Below are 20,008 nucleotides of genomic sequence, written 5' to 3'. Positions count from 1 at the left end.
CGTCATGGTAATTATTTTGCCTACATCTTGCTAGGTATGGTGTGTGGGCTGGGGTCTTGTTGAGGCAGGCAAGCACCTGGCTACACAGACTCGCATCTCTAAACAATGATAGTTGTCTCCACCCCTAGTAAAAAGGACATTGAGACAGTTTCTATTTGAGTGTATTACCAACATATCCAACAGGAAAAAAAAATCAACAGCTGACCCAGTTTGAACTGGTTTTAGGTGCATAGGCAACAAGGTAAAAGTGTGGGAACCTTTTAGGGAGAACCCCCTTTTTACCATCTTATATCTATGCATAATTGGGTATGCATGTGATTAAAATCCAGTATATTCTGGGAAAGTAAAGTCAAGTAGGAAAATGTCTGTGTGATCTAATCTATCAACCAAAATAGAGAATGAGCCAAGCTTCACCCCTTAGTGTGCAGTTCCTCCTTTTGCTGAACTCCATAAAGAGAAGTAATTGGGACCCTTCAACATGCTCACTGGGGTGACTCACTGAGTCATGACAATATTTCCCTTTCTGGTCTGTACTATCTGTTCACTCTGAATAAAGTTTTTATTTGCTACTTTTTCAAATATATGTGAGTCCTATTTTCAATCCTTTGCATAAAAGGCCGAGAACCTGGGAACCCCTGACCCATTCCCTGACCACTGGTAACAGAGATTAGAATCTTTCTCAGGTAGTCTGTTTGGATCATTTAAGAGTCATAAAGATGTTGCCAGGCAGGAAAGTCAGACTGAGGCAAGGGGGTCCCCGGATAGAAGCTGGATAGCTGGCTCTGTGATTGAGACCACTGGCTGTTCTTCCAGAGGGAACCAGATTCAATTCCCAGCACCCACATGGTGGCTCACAACTGTCTGTTGCTCCAGTTCCGTGGGAAGTGACTCTCTCTTCTGACCTTGATTGGCATGAGGCGTACATGAGGTTCATGGACATGCATGCAGGGAAAACACTCAGATATACCAATTTATAAATCTGGAAAAGAAAAATAAAGTGTCACGACTAAACGTGGGTCTGTATACAGTATCACTGCACACATCGCAAATTATAAGTAGAGAGACTAAAACACTCTCTTGATGATCAGAGAAAATGGGAAGTTAGGGATTTTCAGGGTGATGAGACTACATCAAGACATGGAGAAACAAAATAATCAGCAGGGCAGGAGAGTAAGGAGGAGTACATCACCCAGAGGTAGAAACTCATTCTAGGTAACTAGCTTATAATGTAGACAGACAGGAGAACCCCCCCCCCATAGACTATTTTCTTGCTTGTTGCCTGCACATCTCCTACCTTGTTTTTCTTCTGACCATCTGTGTGCACACCTACGTGTGCAAGTCTGGAGGTCAATGTCAGGTGCCTTCCTCAATCACTCTCTGCCTTTTGTTTTGAGGCAGATTCTTGTAAGGAACCTGGAGCTCTCTGGCTCAGCTAAACTGGCTTCCCACTGAGCCCCAGGGTTTCTCCAGTGCTGGAGTGATCAAGGCCCTCCCACCCTGGGTGCTGGGCTGCGGAGCTCAGGCTTCTTCCCCACAGAGTCCTCTCTGCAGCACAGTTACTTTGTTGTGCACTGCTCACTCCTGCCTTTGCTTGGGAACTGCGTTTTGAAATGGCTGCTGTGACCTGAGCATTTGTCTCTAGTTCCTCAAGAGGGGAGATTATGTTAGGCATTAGAGTTATTTGAATATTCTGTTGATTTTCCGTCTCTATTAATATGCTTTTCCTGTCTAGTATTTCAAAGCACTTATCTCCAGAAAAGGGCAAAGATAATAGGAAATAAACAAAGACGAGAACATCAAACCTACAGACAGAAGGGAAGTGTAGGCTGAGGGATTAGCTTACAAATGTTCCTTCTGCGGCCTTCCCTACACTGTGCTCATCCTTTGAGGTAGGATCCGCTTTGGGGTTCTTTTATTCACTCCATGTATCACTGTGCAGAAAAAAAAAGATAAGTATCTATTTCAGAAATTATCCTAACACTGTAAAGATAATCTCCCTGGGTAGGTGAGATGGCTTGGCTTGTAAGACGCTTGTCCCCAAGCGGTCAATTCCCAGGACCAGTGGAAGGAGAAAAGGATCCCAGAAATTTTAGTTTTCCTTTGTCCTTCGTTGTTGCCCTCAAGTGAGCTGCGGTATGTACACTCTTCTCACTGTCCCACAATAGATGAATGTAATAGAACAAGAAGAGTTGTGCTACAAAATCATATTTTCTCTTGATTGGAAGAGCTTATATGGATAGCTAAATAGAAAATTAGGCCTTGTCTTTAATTGACTGGAAAGTTTTAAAAATAATTTTTAAGGCAAGTGTGAGCATGCCTGTGTGTGCATATCTCTGGTGTGTATGTGTGTGTGTGTGTGTGTGCACATACATTTATATATGTGCATGTATCTGTATGGTATGTGTAGGTGTAGTGTGTGTGTTTGTGCGTGTATGTGTGTGTCCATGTGTATATGTATGGTGTGTGTAGAGTGTGTTTTTGTGTATCTAGTGTGTATGTATATGTGTGTGAATGAACGTGTGTGTGTGTGTCCGGGTGTATGTGTGTAGTGTGTGTGTTCACATAGCAAACACCCTTTTGGTGAGACCTGAATTAGAACATGTAGGAGATACTTACCACTACTAATTACACAGGTGTGTGCAATAATTAATGTTCAGAAGAAAGAATTGTATTTTGCTTCATCTTTGCTCTTCAGAAATGGGAATAATAAAAGCTTGTAGAATTATGGAAATACAAATTTATATAATTATCATCACAAAATGAGGCCAAAAGCCGACTGAGATCTAATGAGGTTGTTGTGGCTATAATTATCTAGTTAATTAATGCAATTCAGTCACCTAGACACTGTTACAGCGCATCAACTGCACACTCTCCTAGGCTCTGAAAACACAAAGATGAGCCACAGTCTCTCGCTTCAGAAGGTTATTAAAAGCAGAAAGGAAGATCCAGCTATAGGGCTGTGGGAAATGACGAGCAGCAGTGTGCCAGAAGTAGGTCAAAGCAGGGATGTCCTGGGGGTGGTGGCTGGCAGAGTCCAGCCTCCTGGTGCCCAGATCTGGCAAACCCAAGTCTCAGGCTCTAACGCAGAGCAAACTCCAGACCCAAGTCCACTCTCAGCTGCAACTTCCTGTTGTCTAACAGCTGGCTTTCTGCTCACTCCCAGCTGGAGGACTCTCTTCCCACATCAAAGAAGTCACTTAGCCTTGTGGACTATACTTCTCTCAATGCTTGTTCCCTCTTCTCCCCAATGTCTGCTGTGGTACTAATGCTCACCATCTCTGGGATTCTATGAAACTACTCTCCTACTGGGTCGCTCTGTGTCCTGTGTTGAGCAATACCTATGGAACTTCCATTAGCAAAGGGCTCCACTTTTAAAATATTCTATCCCCATTGTCAGAACCATCTACAGATCCTCATTGCCTGTCCTCGTGGGGTTCCAAATGACAAATCAAAGCTTGAGTCTACCACAATTCACCCTGGAGAGCCAATGAACTTATTGGGCTTACTTATAAAACATGAGAGGTTATTGATAGGAGTGTGGTGACCCCAGAGCAATCTCACTGCTGGATGGTGGCTTCCCATGGCTGCACAGATGCTGCCCGCCCTCTTTTGTCTCCTCAGCCTATGTGTTCCAGCCCCTCCTAAGACTCCAAAGACGTATGCAATTAGGGCAAAATTTCATACAGATGGTGGGAGGAGTATATGTCCCTTCCTCAACAACCAGCAACTTGCCTATAGCTCCTCAGGGAGGGGTGGGACCTTTAGAGCCCCACTCTGATCCTTGATGGGATGTTGACAGACCAAATCTTGTGCAGATCTCAATAGGGAATTTCCTTTAAAGATCAGTTCTTTCTGAAGCAAAATTTCCAGAAGTGGGCCTGGCCAATCTGTGTTAACAGTTTCTCCAGATGGCTCTGTATTGGCAGCATAGTCAGTCTAGTTGGAAAGCAGGGTTTTGGAGTCACAGTGTGAAACTCAAACTTAGCACACAAGGTCTTTCATATGACTCTTCCCTGGTACACGCCCTAAATAGTCAGACTTGTAACTCATCAACTCTGTGTCATTCCGTCGTGTTCCGGAATTACCCTTCTTCCTATCCACCTTGGGAAGTATGCCCTAAGTCTTCTTTGATATTTTCCCATCTCCCATGTGAGTGGTCCCTACTTCTCAGCCCTATGTAAATTCCCTCTCACTATGCTCTTCTGTCTCTACTCATCTGTTTCTCTTGCTGAACTTTGTCTACTTTGGGGTGGGGCTGAAAAATTACTCATGTTCTTAATTGTGGTACCCACCCTTATTCCTGATTCATAGCTGGCACATTACATAAATGCATGAATGAGCAGAGAGCTTGTTGCACTAAGACCGGGCATTGGCTCTGTGAGAAGTGGTTCCTCTAGAACTGAATATTTAGAAAGGTTCTAGTAGATTCTAGTGAGTCTAGCTAGCACAAGCTCATCAGCATAGGGTTGACAGAGAACCCGAAACACACAAATGTCTCTCCAGAAATATAATTGTTGCTTTTCCTCAGTGTGGGGTTGATGGACTCATTAAACATTTAGATTAATGTAATGTTTGGGATATGCCCAATGTTTGTATTTTTTCATTTGCTTTGACATTCATTTAAGGATCAGCTATATAAAATATACACAGAGTACATTTTTATTTTTCCCCAAAGTAGACCTTTTTTAATTGTATGTGTTTTCTAATAAAAATACTGACGCCCCATCCGCTGAGCAAGAAATCAACATTTAATTGTACTATTTCACTGCAGCATATAAACTGAAATGGAATTTTAGTTACAGATTTAGTTTTTTATTTTTGATTATGTGTTTGTGTTTGGGCATGGATTGATGAGTGCAGATGTCCTCAGAATCCAAAAGAGAACACAAGATCTGCTGGGGCTACAGGTGAGCTGTTCTTAATCACTGATCCATCACTCCAGCTCCTCGAAATGAAATGTTTATGGACTCTTATGATGGTTGAAGTGTTGTCAACATGACAGAACCTGGAATTGCTTAGGAGATAAGCTTCCAGTCATGTTTCTGGGCATGCCTGTGAGGGATTATTATGTTAATGGTGTGGGAAAACTCATTGATCTGTGAGTGGGCCCCCCCCAGGGGGGTGTGGTTCCTGATTATATCTCCCGGAGCAGGAGCATCGTTGTTCCCTGTTCCTGATGAAGGATGCTATGTGACCTGCTGCTTCAAGCTTTCTTAGCTTCCACACCATGGTGGGTCGAACTGTGAGTCAAAGTCAACCCTTCTTCCTGGAGTTGCTTTTATCATAGCAACAGACAATTTGCTTTTCATTATTTTTCTTTTGATAATAAACATTTTACCTGTGTGGCCCTCCTTTTCTGTGCACATGATTCATTTTGGTGGGGAGAGTGGGAGGGATGGTATGTAGACTCAAGTTTGGCCAAGTGGAACTACAATATGGGGCTCAAGAAGGATATTTCACCCAAGTTGGCCAAGAGTTCATCCTGTATCTCTGTTGGGGACCTGAGTGACATTTGTACTTTGCACAGTCAGGGCTGATTTACTTATAGAAGCTGACCCATGGTTGTCAGTATGAGTAAGGCTGTCAGAGAGATAAATCAAAAAGGCAAACAAAGCCAAGAGAAAGCTTGCATCTGTTGGATGTGGCCCAATTGGTATAGTGTTTGCCTAGCAGGCACCAGGACATGAGCTCCAGTCCCCTGCACCAAATTAAGCAGACATGGAGGTACATGTTTGTGATCCCAGCACTTGGGAGGTAGAGGTAGGAGGATAAGAAGTTGAAGATTATCCTTGGTTACATAGCAAGTTCAAAGCCTGGGTTACATGAGATCCTGCCTCAAAACAAACAAACAAACAAACAAACAAACAAACTATGGTGTTTGGAAAAGGATCCTCCTTATAGGCTCATGTATTTAAATATTTAGGCAATACGAAGTGGCACTATTTGAAAGGATTAGAAGGATTAGGAGATGTGGCCTTCTTGGAAGAAGTGTGTCACTGAGGATGAGCCTTAAGGTTTCAAAGCCCATGCCAGGCCCATTTCCTCCCCTTCTTTGCGTGTGGATCAGGATGTAGCTCTTAGCTTCTTCTTTAGCACCATGCCTGCATGTCTGCTGCCATTGTGGTAATACATGACTCATCCTCTGAAACTATAAGCAAGCCTCCAATTAAATGCCTTTAAAAAAAAATAAGAGCTGCCTTGGTCATGGCATCTCATCATGGCAATTGGACAGTGACTAAGACACAAGTCAAAAGGAAAGGTGAGATTTCAAAACTACCTTTGAGCCTTCGTTTCCATCTAGCTGTCCTGCATGCTGTGTTTCTGCTGGAATTTATACTTGAGCTCCACGACCTCAAAAGAAAATAATTCTGTTAAAATAATTAAGTTCTGCATGTTTATATCTGAGTGGTGTTCATGAGGCTGTCGAGTGTCATTCTTGACTACACTCCACTCTGTTTAGGCAGGGTCTTTGAATTGAACCTAACTTGGCCAGGTAACCATCTTGCTGTGAGGACCCCGTCTCTCCTTCCCAAGTGCTGGAATGACAGGCAGTTTTCACACTGGCCGGGTTCTTAGGATCCAGACTCACGTCCTCCTGCCTTCACAGCAAGATCTTTTTTTTTTTTTTTTTTGTTCTTTTTTTCGGAGCTGGGGACCGAACCCAGGGCCTTGTGCTTCCTAGGTAAGCGCTCTACCACTGAGCTAAATCCCCAGCCCCTCACAGCAAGATCTTTATCTGCCGAGCTACCTCCTCGGCCTTCTTTTTATTCTTAAGATAGTCTATGATTTTTTTTTTTTTGCTAACTTACTATTAAGTATATCATGTCTACTAAGACAGTACACCAGACTTTATAAAACCATTGAGTTTGGTATTTTCCAGAAGCAGTATAGGGAATTCCAGTGTGGCTCTTGATGCTGTAAGGTTGTCAGAGAAATTCACTTGTTGGTTACGTGAGCTTAAATCACTCAGTACTCTTAGTACCCTTTCAATACTCATTTCCTCATTTGCATATGATATCCTATGTGCAACAACTGTTCTGCAGAATATTTTAGGACATCCAACCGATACACTGTGAAAGCAATCAATTGACATAAAGGGATTTTCATTCCTTGATATGAATACTATTGTGGTGCAGACTGCATCAGAGGCTGGGCTAGGCAAAAAATTAAAAATGAAATGAGAAATAAATAGGTAGGAGACAGTTTGATAAACTTTATTGAGTAAACCCCAAAGGGCAGTTAAATTCATCATATTACTATGATTAGCTGCATCTCTAATTGGGATACTTGTTCCTGAAATGTTAGGACTGCTACAAGATGTCAAATTACCAAAAGATGAAAATAGCTGTACCAGAGAAAAAAAAGTACTCACGTTTAGTCCTGCTTGTCAGACTAGAGCCAGGAGGGGAAGCCTGAGTACTGTATCTTCCGTATCTTAATTCTTAGTACAAGCTGACTTTGTACCGCAGTGGGCTCCACGGTGACAGTTCCATACACGACGGAGTACACTTTGATTGAGTTCACCTCAAGCCGTAGCAGTTTTATATTTATAGTGTAGATGAAACCCTAGTCCCTGGGCATGCTAGGAAAGGCGCTCACAGCTGAGCTGAATGTTCTTCACTCGTGTGTTTTGAAGATAACGACCTAAGACAGAGGTAGGGGGAAAGCAATGGAAATTTAAAAATCTGACCCACTTTAAAACTAGGAGTAGTTTTTGGTAAGAATGGCAGAAAGTGTTACATGAGATGAAAATGTCGGGATAGCCACTTGTGGGGTGGGGGTGGGGCTCTCTGCTGTATGGAGCTGTTGCTTTAGGCCTCACTAAGCCAAAAAGTTAGGCCATGGTGGAAGCTCAAAGAACTAATGATGTACTTCTTTGAATTTTTTTCAGTGTGCGTCTGTGTGTGTGAGTGTGTGTATGTGTGTGTGTGTATGTGTACATGCATACAGGTACCTATGGAGTCCAGAAGAAAGTGTCGAAGTACTTGGAGATGGAGTTACAGGTAATTATGAACTACCTAACATTAGTATTGAACTAGTCAGTCTTCTGAATTAGTCAGTACTGAATTAGTCAGGGCTTCTGCAGGAACGCCAAGTACTTTAATCTAGTGAGCCATCTCCCCAGCCCCTCATTTTATTTAAATTAAAAGAAAACAAAATAATTAAATAAAATATATTAAAATTATTGTAGGTATTCTAGGGCATTTTTGCCTCCCAAATGTCAAAACAACATACATATATATATGTATATATATATATATGTATATATATATTTATGTTCAAGTCATCTACAACTTAAGAAAGTCATTACAACTTACTATTTGTGTTTTCTCTTTCAAAGCTGTAGTTTCTACTCTGAATACTAATATGTGTTAATATTAATAGCCTGGGCTGGGGAGATGGCTCAGCAGTTAAGAGTACTTGCTACTCTTGTAAAGGACCCAAATTCAGTTCTCAGGACCAGAGTTGGGCAGCTCACAGCCACCTGTCACTCCACCTCCACACTTTTCTGGCTTCTGCAGGCACTGGACTCACATGCACAAACCCATGAAACACACTCATACACATAATCAGAAATAAAAATAAAGCTAGAATAGCCAAGACTATTTTTAAAAATTAAAAATATAGTAACGGCTTTCTTCTAAAACAAGTCAAGCGCACTCAACACAATTATCTTAAATGCATCCTGTGTCTCGCTTCTTTTTTTTTTTTTTTTCTTTTTTTCAGAGCTGGGGACCGAACCCAGGGCCTTATGCTTGTTAGGCAAGCGCTTTACCACTGAGCTAAATCCCCAACCCCCCTGTGTCTATACATTAACATTTCTTGGGCTTTGAACTTGTGTAACTTTTCATTAGTGTTTCATCAATCAACTCCCAATTAGATTGTTAGAAAATGCACACACACTGACCTTAAAATTATATAATAGAGTTATAATGAAAAATTGAATAATCTCTCCCTCTAATCCCAATCCTCTAAGCTTCCATTGCTTAGTGTGAATCTTCTATATCATTTTATGCTGATACCATATGTAATCATATTCACATATAGCTCCCACCCTTCCTTTTTCTTTTCTGTCTCCAATCTGTCTTTGTGCATTTTGCCAAATATTAGCTCATACTGAATATACAGGTTCATAATCTGATAGCCTATGTTGTAGGTACAGCTTGGAAACAATTTTATCTGGGAGATTTTTTTTTTAATTTATTTATTCATTTGTTATATATAAGTACACTGTAGCTGTCTTCAGACACACCAGAAGAGGGCATCGGATCTCTTTACAGATGGTTATGAGCCACCATGTGGTTGCTGGGAATTGAACTCAGGACCTCTGGAAGAGCAGTCGGGTGCTCTTAACCACTGAGCCATCTCTCCAGCCCTATCTGGGAGATTTTAACACAGAAGCCCTGGGGTATCTTCTATGTGGCTACAAGGTGGTAGCATTATCAACATTCTGTGGGGTTTCCAATTCAGTTGTGCCTGAAGGACCAATCTCAAATGCTATGTGCTCTAATATGGATCATAGCAAGGTCAGAATACTTCAAGTCTAAATTCCTGCAAATCCATTATCTGGCCAGGTTTGAGTGGCATAGATAGGTAATCCAATACTTAGGTGGAAGGGGCCAGACATATCAGGAGTTCAAGGCCAATACCAACCATAATACACATATCAAGTTCACAGGAAGCCTTGGGGTACAATGCTTCCCTGTATCAAAAACAACTCCCCACTCCATGTACAAAACTATTTGGGATTATGGGGTTTGGAATTAAATGCCAATTCAACATGGTTCCTGCATTCCCTATTATGTATTCCTTCACTGATCTGTCTTTCAAATTTATCTCTCATGACCATTTGAGGTTATATCTAATATTCCTTAGTAGCATGGTGGGGTTTTTTGCATTTATCTTTATTGTGGCATTATCAATCACATACATTTGCATGTAACCTGAATTTCATACTTCAGTGGCCTAAATCCTAGGGGTTTAATATTTCCCATATAACTTTGGAGGTAGGTGATTCAGGGCTAATAAGGCATTTCATGGTCATGAAGGAACCGCATTCCTTCTAACTACCCTTCTTAGGTGTGCTTCCAGCCCCATGGTCTGTGTCTCAATTACAGTTACTATGGCTGTGGTAAAACATCATGGCCAAACATGAGGAGAAAAATCAATTTGCTAGCAGTTCCATATAGTAGTTCATCATTAAAAACAGTGAGGGCAAGAACTCAAACAAGGCAGGAACCCAGAAACAGAGCTGATGCAGAGGCCACGGAGGGGTGCTGCTCAATGGCTTGTTCCTTGTAGCTTGCTCAGGCTGCTCTCTTATAGAATCCAGGACCACTAGCTCTGGGCTGGCATCACCCATAATGGACTGGGTCCCATAATCACTCCATAAGTCACCAATTAAAAAAAAGTCCTACCATCTACAGCTATATCTTATGAAGGCATGTTCTTAATTTTGAATCCTTCCTCTCTGGTGACTCTAGCTTGTATCAATGTGACACAAAAGTAACCAGCCCAGTCAGTATATCATCTCTGATGGCTGAAGATGTCTTGTCCCCTTATCTACCTCCAGGTAGGAAGTAGAGGCAAAAAGAAACAAAAGGACTTTTCTCTTGAGTGACTCAGCCCACTTTATAGATTTTTTTTCCTACCCAAGTGGCTTTACTAACATCTCATTGGCTATAGCTTACTGGCTACACCCATCTGTAGGGGAGTTTGCAAAAGGCAGTACCTGGTTTCCCTTCCATTGCTGTGATAAAACACTGACCAAAAACAACAGAGGAAAGGAGAGGATTTTTTTCAGCTCACCCTCCCAGGTCAGAGTTCATCACTGAGGAAAGCCAGGGTAGAAACTTAAGGCATGAACTCAAAGGCAGGCTTGCTATACAATATGGTATCACCCACCCACAGCAAGGTATTACAGCAGGAACCATGGAGGAACATTACATGGCAGCCTGCATAGGCTTGTGCTTAGCAAATGTCTTATACAGCCCAGGATTGTATGCCTACGGAATGGTACCGCCAACAGTGGGCTGGTTCCTCTGCATCAGTTAGCAATCAAGATAATGCCATATATTTATTTACATAATTTTCTCATCAAGGCTTTCCTCTCCGATGACTCTAGGCTGTGTTCAGTTGACAGCTAGGTTAAAGCCAACTGAGGCAAATGGTATGTTTCTGGGTTCATTGGCACCAGAACAAAATCTAACTATCAAAACTGAACTATCAATCTCAGTGCCTCATCCCTGTGGGTTAAGGAACAGAAGAGCCTGGTAATTGTTCCTCAAGACCCAGCCTTGCTTCTTTTTGAAACAAGAGAGCCCCTGAGGTTTACGTGGTGTAGTGGTTTGGATAGTAATGGCTCTCACAGACTCTTGTGTTTGAATGGCCCACAGTGAATGGCACTATTAGGCAGTGTGGTCTTGCTGGAATAGGTGGGGCCTTGTTGGAGAAAGTGTTGCACTTAGCAACACTTAGTTTCAAAAGCTTAAGCCCCCCCAGGGTGCATTCTCTTCTTGTCGCCTGTCGATCCAGTTGTTGAACACGGCTCCTTCTCCAGCACCATGTCTTTCTGCATGCTGCCATGATGATAATGGACTAAACCTGTGAACTATAAGACAGGCCCAAGCTAAATACTTTCCTTTATAAGGGTGGTCATGGTGTCTCTTCACAGTCATAGAAATCCTAACTAAGGCACCCGCTTACACTGGTACTTGGGCCAGAGGTTAGACTATGACAGTTTCTGGTTTTGTTTTTGTTTTTTAATTTGTCAAACTCAAACTATATTGTCTTTGTCCTTCTTTTTTTCCTCATCTTTCTTTTCAGTAGCTGAGGATGACCTTGAACTCTTATCATCTTGCCTCTAGGAGTGCTCAAATTCCGATGTGTGACATCATACCCGGTTTTATGCAGCATGGGGCATGGAATCCAAGGCCTCAGAGATACTAGGCCAGCACTTTACCAGCCGAGCCACACAGCCGCTCCCTTCACCAGCAATTTCATCTCTTCGGATTCACCAAAATGGGATTTCTAAATCTAAGAATATGAGGCAAGGTCTCATGTAGTCTGGGCTGTATGTAAACGTGTCTCCAGCCCCACTTTCAAGTACTTGGGGTTCTTTAGTGGATGACTTTTTACATTTTATTTTTATTTAGTATATGACTGCTTATATGCCGTGCAGCTCATACATGTTTGGTGTATACAAAGCCAGATGAAAGTATCAGGTCCCCTAGAACTGGAGCTGCAGGCTGTTGCGAGTTGCCAAGTGGGTGATGGGAACACAACCTGGGTCCTCTGGAAGAGCAGCTAGCACACCTAATTGCTGAGCCATCTTTCCAGCTCCCCTCCCCCAATTCTAAGTTTTAATGACTAATGTACAGTAATTTCTAAGAAAAATATGAGTACTCTCCACAGTATTTAATGTGTCTACTTTCCTGTGACTTCAGCTATGTTTTCCTAGGCTAGGGAGAGGCGCACTCAGTCCAGTGCTGGCTGCATGTGCATGGTGGTGACCTGAGTTAGGGGATCCCCAGCGTATTTTATTTTATTTATTGTGGGGGATCCCCCACAATAAAAGACTGAGTGTAGCGGCTCACACCCATAATCCCCTTATTCCAGCACTGGAGCTCACTGGCCAGTCAATACAGTAGAACCCGTTAGATCTAGGCTCAGTGAGATACTGTCTAAATAAACGAGAGCAATAGAAGATACTCAATGTCAATCTCTGGTACACACACACACACACACACACACACACACACACACACACACACCAGTACATACACACACATTATTTTTTCTTCTAATCTTTAACTTAAAAAGATTTCTAGTCAGTGAAATTTAACTGTTCTGTAATCAACTTTTTCCTTTGGACTTCCATATCACTTACAGTTCTTAAATTGTATAGATTGTGGGAACCAGCTGGGGTTAACTTAAATTGGAGGGGACTTACAAGAGAGCACAAGATCTTTGAAATGTGGGCAAACAGACTTGGAAATTACTAAGAGCTAAGAGTTGGTTGATCTAAGCTAACAGGAAATTGGGGCGTCTCGGGTGAGCAGTGAACCCAGAGTTATCAAGTAAACCCCATTAGCCCACCTTTGTTTTCCTTCTGCTTCTAGTGGTTGTCTCTGCAGGATCTTTTGACTGAACCCCTCTGCCTCTGTCTCTGGAGAAGCGTGGGGCAGAAGGGGTGTATATGTAAACGGGGTGGTCAGAAACAGTTTGGCAGGAAGTATATGGGAAGTTCTCTGTGCAGCTGAGGGAGGCTGACCAACTTTGCCAGCAGCAAACAGGAAGTAAAGGAGATCCTAAGCGAGCAAAATGTTTGGGTAGACAGAGTATGAAAAACAAGCATAAATAACATCTCTAGCGAGCGCTGGGAGCTTCTAAACATTTCCAACAGTTACTGCCTTTGCAGGCACAGGACAAGCTTAGCTATATGAAACAGAATGTTAGCTGTTTCCTCTTGTCTTTGAAAAGTATTTACGTTTACTTTACTCTCTCTCTCTCTCTCTCTCTCTCTCTCTCTCTCCCTGTGTGTGTGTGTGTGTGTGTGTGTGTGTGTGTGTGTGTGTGTGTGTGTGTGTGTGTACATATGTAAAAATCAGTTATCTCCTTCCGTTGTGTGGGTTCCAGGGATCTAACTCAGGTGATCAGGCTTGTCAGATGCCTTTGCTTGCTGAAGCATCTTTCTGCCCTTCCCCTCTTCCTGTCAAAGCTTTTTCATACGTGGAGGCCACATACAACTAAACCACAGAGGCCTCTGTAGTGGAAAGTACAAAATGGTAGCACACTGGCCAGTTATAAGGTCGCTAAGAAAGATTTATTGATGATCTGTCCTGGCTAGCTTTAACTGTCATTCCAGATAACCTAAACTCTTCAAAAAGGAAAGCCTTGTCATAGGAGTTACCTACACCTGACTGTCCTTCGGGCAGGTCTTGGCTCAGTGTCTTGGTGGTTAATTTATGCACGTGAGTGGGTCCACTGTGAGAGGCCATTCCTAGGCTGGTGAAAGGCAGCTGAGCATGAGTCAGAAAGCAAGCCAGCAAATGTGCTCTGTGGTTCCTGTTTCAAAGTTCCTGCCTTGAATTTCTGTCCTGACTCCCCTCAGAAATGGATCGTGGCCTGGAAGTGTAAGTCATATATACCCTTTCCTCTCCAACTTGCTTTTGGTTGGAATGTTCTATCACAGCCACAGAAAGAAAAATAGAACACTGCATTTGTCTATTTTTTTTTTTTTTAGTAGCTATACTAGAATACCCAAACTTTTTTTTAAGAGCAGAAGATTACTTATCTGCTTCGTCCTACCAGGCTTGGGGCTCAGAACTCTGGGTAGAGGAGTTGAGGGAATGAGCAGAGGGCAGGCAAATACAATGAAGCTGGGATCAGGTAGGCTTCTCTGTTATGGCCACCACCTGGAACCCCACTTAGTCTGTTCATTAGGTACAGCATGGGAGGCAGGGTTAGCTGGCCGATGCAGAGACTCCTAAAGGGTCAAGTGTTGAGACTAAGTGACTGTTGAGTGCTTCCCTTAATTTGGATTGTTGCATTAACTCTGTCCCTTCCCTAAGGCTCGGGGAACATTTTGGATGACGGAGTAGAAAGACTGTGAAGTCTCGAAGATGAGAAGAATGCTGGGAAATAGCATCTTCTGGACATCCCATGAACTCACCGACACCGTGGTTACGTGCACAAGATCAAGCCAGCAAGTTATGTTAACATGCCATCAGGGAGCACTGATTAAACTCAGAGGGTTACAAAAATCAAATAAGAGAAAAAGGGACAGAAGATAAGGAGGCACTGTTTGGAGGCGCCAGGGAGGAAAGGTATGAGGAACTGTGGGTAGAGACGATCAAATAAATAAAATACATTGCATTGAAAAGAAATGAAGAGGGCTGGAGACGTGGCTGAATGTTTAAAAGCATTTGCTGCTCTTGCAGGGGACCCAAGTTCAGTTTGCAGCAACCGTATTATTGCATGGTTCACAACTGCCTGTAATTCCAGTTCCAGGGAATCTGCCAACCTCTTCTGGCCTCTGTGGATACCTCATGTGGTACACATACACAGAGGTATATATATATATAAAACAAAAAAAGATGAATAATAGATAAAGCTTTAAAATGAAATACAGAAACCAACTCGAAGACAACAGTATTAATTATTCATGAGGGCAGAGCCCTCAAAACAACCTTTAACATCTGCCTTTCCATATCACTACCTGGGGGTTAGCTTCCAACATATCCACTTCGGAGGATAAACTCAAACAACAGCACTTAACAAAGAAACACAGATTTCAAATTTCTCTTGCGAGGAAGTCTCTGGTAACATGAGGCTTGCATTCCCACATAGCAACTGCCTTCTGTTCGGTGTGGGTGCTATGTGTTGCCACATCTTCTTGGTGGCCCACATCGCCCATCACAAACCAAACCAGAACTGGAAGTTTCTGATCCTTGGGTTGGGATGTAGTCCAGCTGGCAGTGTGTTTGTCAAACAGGCGTGAAGCCTGGATTTAAACCTCACCTGCACATAATCGGGGCATTGAGGCACACACCTGTAATCATAGCAGTTGTGAAGTGTGGACAAGGAAGATCATAGATTCAGGGTAATCCTTGGCTACACAGTGTGGTCTCCTTTAGACATTGCATAAACAAACAGAACAACAAGCAAACAAAAAGCTAAAAGCTTCTGGCCTTTGTTGTAACTACTTCTTGATAATTGCCCAAGACTAGAATATTGGAAAGTAATTTTTGGGACCTCAAGTCTCAGCTCCACTTGTTGACAGTTCGAAGTCCCTTAATGCCACACTTAGGAGAACTTTGGTAGGATTTTTTTTCAATCCGACCTAACTACCTTTAACTGCTGAATACAGCCTGTCCACTTACACTGAGTCACAGCTTGACTCACTTCTGTCCAAAGTGCTCTCTCCATACCCCCCCCCCCCATGACCCTGAAGAAAACCAGTCATGGGAAAACCGTTTAGCATCTTCTAAAATGTATGGGGGAAAACCAGCAACGAGGCATCTGAAAGAAGACCCACTCTTCTTGCTGGACTGCTGTGAAGACAACATCTCACACCTTTCCCTTAGGGCTACTTCAGATGAGCAGCTGTGACTACACTCACTCCATAGTAACTGATGCTGCTGTCCTTCTGTACATATCAGGTCCCAAAGAAAGGCTGGTCCTTCTGCTTTCTACCTGTGAACCATAGAACACAATGTACCCCCCCCCCCATGCCACTGTATCAGCTCTAAACAAAGCAGATGACAAGTCAAAACATATGACTCTCACCTCAGAAGGCATACTAGAGTTTATCTTGGAGCCAAATATGAGTAACTATGGCCCAGGAACACAGACTTCAATGACCATTAAATTTGTGTTGCAAGTTAGTAACAGTCTCAGGATGTTTTTATAGTAACAGAACAAAATAAGTCATAAATTAGGATTTTCTTACACACACACACACACATATTGGTGGAAACATTAGAGATGTGGCTTTCAGCAAAGTGGAGGAAATATCTGTGAGGCCTCAGATAATGTCCCAGTGACACCCATACCCTTTTTTGGTTCATGGAACCCCGTGATCTATTACGTTAATCTATTCTAAAAGGTTTCACCTGTTAGTTGCAGCATGTTAGGACACATGGACAAAGTAATTAGGTCCTGGACCTGTTACATTCCAAACTCTCAGTCAGTGAAGTTCTAATTAGTTAACCGGCCTTCCAGAAAGTTCCATATAAGATGCTACTCTTTCCAGAAAGTTCAGCTCTCACAGCCAAACCTTTTTTTCCTAGTTCTTTGGATAAGTTGCTTTGGGATAAGCTTGAATATGCTTAGAAGTCTCTACTGATGTCTGCACCATCCTCTTTCTCAGGGTTCCGTTTTCATCACATCCTCTTTGGCTGTCTTCATTTTAACCACTGAGGGGAAGAAGTTAGACTCCCCTCCCCCAGTGCTGCCTCAGGTCAGATACTTGCATTTTCTCTTCTTGGGGGCCTCCCTCCCTCCTTTCCTCTGTTTCTTAAGATCTGTGGCCGAACCACTTATGCTGTTCAAGTGTGACTGCTCCGCTGTTTTCCAACCCTTCACCCGTTCCTCACAGTTCTCAGCATTTTTTGTGATTCCTAATACAATCTGTTTTTCTACTCATGGGCAGAACTCTGAGATCACACCTCTTATCTATACTTTGCCCCACTATATTAAGGGTCAGTATAGTCTCTGCCATACAGAGCAGGTGAGAAATATTTTTCTGTCAAATTATTAACAATAATAAGTGGAAAGTCAATATTTTACCCCCTCGGGTCAGTTTGCCACCTGATAACATAATATTCTGTATTGAATAAACACATCCTTTCTTAATGTATTATTATTGTCTTATATTAGCAAACCTAGATTAGCCTGTTCAAAATATGTTCTCCAGTGCAGTATGGCACAGAGGTAACGGGGGTGACCAAACACTTCTGGATGAGTTCTGAGGCCTGCTCTTCAGAAAGGAATTTATGTCTAGTATGCTAAACCTGTCCAAAAGGCCCAGGGCTTAGGAGGTCACAGGCTGTATAGGGAAACCTGTTGCCCTACTCAATAGACCTTCTAAACATTGATATTTCTACACAGAGACTGGAGCTGTCCTTGGGTGGAGAAGTTTCTCTTTGCATTAGTTAGCAGTTAAAGCAGATACAAACCTGGCCTGAGTGCTGAGGTCTAAGTGACTACTGAATGCTCAGCCTTATATGGTCCATCTGTATCGACCTTCACCACTACACAAAGCTGAGGGAGCATGGAGGAGGGGGTGGGGAGAATAGAAGAACCAGAAGATGCTGTCTTCTGGACGTGACACAGATTTTGCAGGTATGACATTGCAGTTACCGTCACCTTAAGATCAAGCCAAGATCAGTCAGTGTTTCAACAGACCAGACTGATGGGATGCAGTGGATTACATAAAACTAAATAAAAAAAAAAAACAAAACACACACACACAAAACAGAGGGGGCATGAAGGAAGGAGGAGGAGTAAAAGGACAATGATGAGGAAGAATACATTGGGATATCCAGGGGAGCTAGAGAGAGGGTTCTGGGAAAATTCAGTCAAGATACAGTGTTTACATGCATGGAAATGCTAAAGAATAAATAAAAGACAAGTCTGTTGGGGAGGAAAGCTGTTAACTTTCCAGGTTCCTGCTGATGAGAAAGTAAATTCTCAGGTTCTACTGCACATTGATTTTTGCATAATCCCCTGAGATATGACCTAGCAAAGCACTTTACACTTTCTACATTACTCTGATGTATTCAAGTTTTTAAAAGTATTGCCTTTTAAGTCTGTAATGTAAAAAACACATATCTTTTTCTTTCTTTTTTTTTTTTTTTTTTTTTTACTAGAAAAAGTTTCAAGCTAACAGTATTACACAGAAGGAAATCCATTATCACTCCAACCTGAATAGAGGCCAGGTACCTGCACAGAGTCTATAATGTAGAACACAACCTCTGGGAGGCTGGCCTTTCTTAAAGGCCTGAGACAATCTCACTACTCTTGGAGGAAGTTTATCATCACCCCAAAACCCAAATAAAGGCCATCTGTGCAGGCTATGTAGAACCTCTGGGAAGCTTATTTTTTTATTTTTATTGTTTTACATTTTCGTGTGAGGGGGAGAACGTGTGCAAACTCAAAGAACAACTTGTGGGGGTCTTTTCATTCCTTCCAGCGTGTGCACCTCCAGGGATCAAACTCAGGTTAGTGAGTGCAAGCACCTTTACCTGATCCAACACTTGCCTTCCTTGATGACACAGAGGAATCCCCAAACCCTGGAGAAGGTGGGTTTGTTGTTACTGTTTAACCTAACGTCTTGGATCCTTGCCTTCTTAAAGGCAGAGGCCCACCATTTGGGTGAGCTTTGAAACTACAATGTAATAGTATAACTGACGTAAATCTCAGGACACAAACCTTTGTTCATCTCTTTTCTGACTGCACACCTAGAGCGATCATAGGGGCATGCTGCTGACCACGTTTCCCCACAGTAGAGAAGCCTTCTGTTCATTCCTCAAGTTAGCAGAGAAGAAACACACACACACACCACTACCAAAAGCCAGCTTCATAATTAAGTAACTGCCTGACTTCTCGGCTTTCACCGGCCAGAAAATGTGAAGTGGAATATTAGCAAGTTGGAACCGGAGCCTCGACCCACAGCTGCACACCACTGCGCATGTGCAGCCGCTTCGGAAAGCATTAATGCTTAGCTTGGCTACTGGGTTTCTAGCTATCTGAAAACCCAAAGTGGAGTTTCTGGTTATCTGGAAGGGAGCCGAGGCCCGGCGGTCGCACATTACAGCGCGCGCGCGCACTCGCCCCTCCCACCCGGAACCGGAAGTGGGAGCGATCGCGGCCTGGGGCCTGGCCTGGCCGGGGCGTCGGCAGCGGCGGCCATCTTGGCTACCCGCGGAAAGGCAGTGTGAGGGGAAGAAGTTGTAGGGTGGGGGCGGGAGTGAGGAGGAGGAGGAGGGCCGAGAGCGGAGGGGTGGAGGAGGAGGCCGCGGCGGGGCAGGGCGGGGACAGCCTGCCGGCCGGCCAGCCTGCTGGGCTTGCGGAAGTACTAGCCTACTGCTCACTCGCTACTGCTCGGGCTTCCCACAGCTCCCTCCCTTCCTCCCTCAGGACCGAGGGCGGCCCAGGCCAGTGCATGGTCAGCTAGCTCACATCTCTATCCCCGGCCTCTTAGCAGCACGGAACGGACGGCAGCGGCGGGCGAGGAGGAAGATGGCGGGACGGCTGCCGGCCTGTGTGGTGGACTGTGGCACGGGGTACGGCGGGTCTTCTGGGTGGGGAAACTGAGTCTGGGGACAGCCGGAGGAGGGAGATGAATGGGGTGAGCCGGCCAGACTGGCGACGGGTGGTGCCGGGAGCCTCCCTGGTTCGGTCGCTTCAGCCTTCTGGGACGAAGATCTTTTCAGGCCCTTCCCTTCTGGGAAGGCCGTCTGGCCCACCTGGCTTTCCTTTCCCATCTCTCCTCTTCCTGCCT

At 43.5% G+C, this 20,008-nt stretch overlaps 1 protein-coding gene and 2 long non-coding RNA genes across 5 annotated transcripts in view; 2 read left to right on the top strand and 1 right to left on the bottom strand.

Annotated features, from left to right (window-relative positions):
• Positions 1–15,872, top strand: part of LOC134481486 (uncharacterized) — a 30,687-nt gene extending 14,815 nt beyond the window's left edge. The window contains exons 2-3 of one of the 2 annotated variants that reach the window (XR_010056988.1): positions 7,892–8,003; positions 14,574–15,872. This is a non-coding gene — a long non-coding RNA (uncharacterized LOC134481486). Of the gene's footprint in view, positions 1–7,891; positions 8,004–11,867; positions 13,588–14,573 lie in introns of those variants that run through there. The other variant, XR_010056989.1, reaches the window with a different exon arrangement.
• On the bottom strand, positions 687–19,241 carry LOC102554198 (uncharacterized). Of its 2 annotated transcripts, XR_010056987.1 has the most exons (5): positions 18,937–19,241; positions 7,373–7,644; positions 6,278–6,351; positions 1,844–1,931; positions 687–979 (listed from the first exon to the last, which is right to left on the bottom strand). It is a non-coding gene; the product is annotated as an uncharacterized LOC102554198 (long non-coding RNA). The 2 variants fall into 2 exon arrangements; XR_005492421.2 differs by lacking the exon at positions 6,278–6,351.
• A 420-nt stretch (positions 19,242–19,661) lies between these two features.
• Actr3 (actin related protein 3) overlaps positions 19,662–20,008 on the top strand; it is a 43,097-nt gene continuing 42,750 nt past the window's right edge. The window contains exon 1 of the mRNA NM_031068.1: positions 19,662–19,790. Coding sequence (NP_112330.1) covers positions 19,747–19,790 — 44 coding nt within the window. The 5' untranslated portion in view covers positions 19,662–19,746. The remainder of the gene's footprint in view (positions 19,791–20,008) is intronic.

Source organism: Rattus norvegicus, chromosome 13 (genome assembly GCF_036323735.1).
Source record: "Rattus norvegicus strain BN/NHsdMcwi chromosome 13, GRCr8, whole genome shotgun sequence".
In the NCBI taxonomy this organism is placed as follows: domain Eukaryota; kingdom Metazoa; phylum Chordata; class Mammalia; order Rodentia; family Muridae; genus Rattus; species Rattus norvegicus.
Note: the sequence above shows the minus strand (reverse complement) of the source record. Positions and strands in the feature narration are given on the sequence as shown.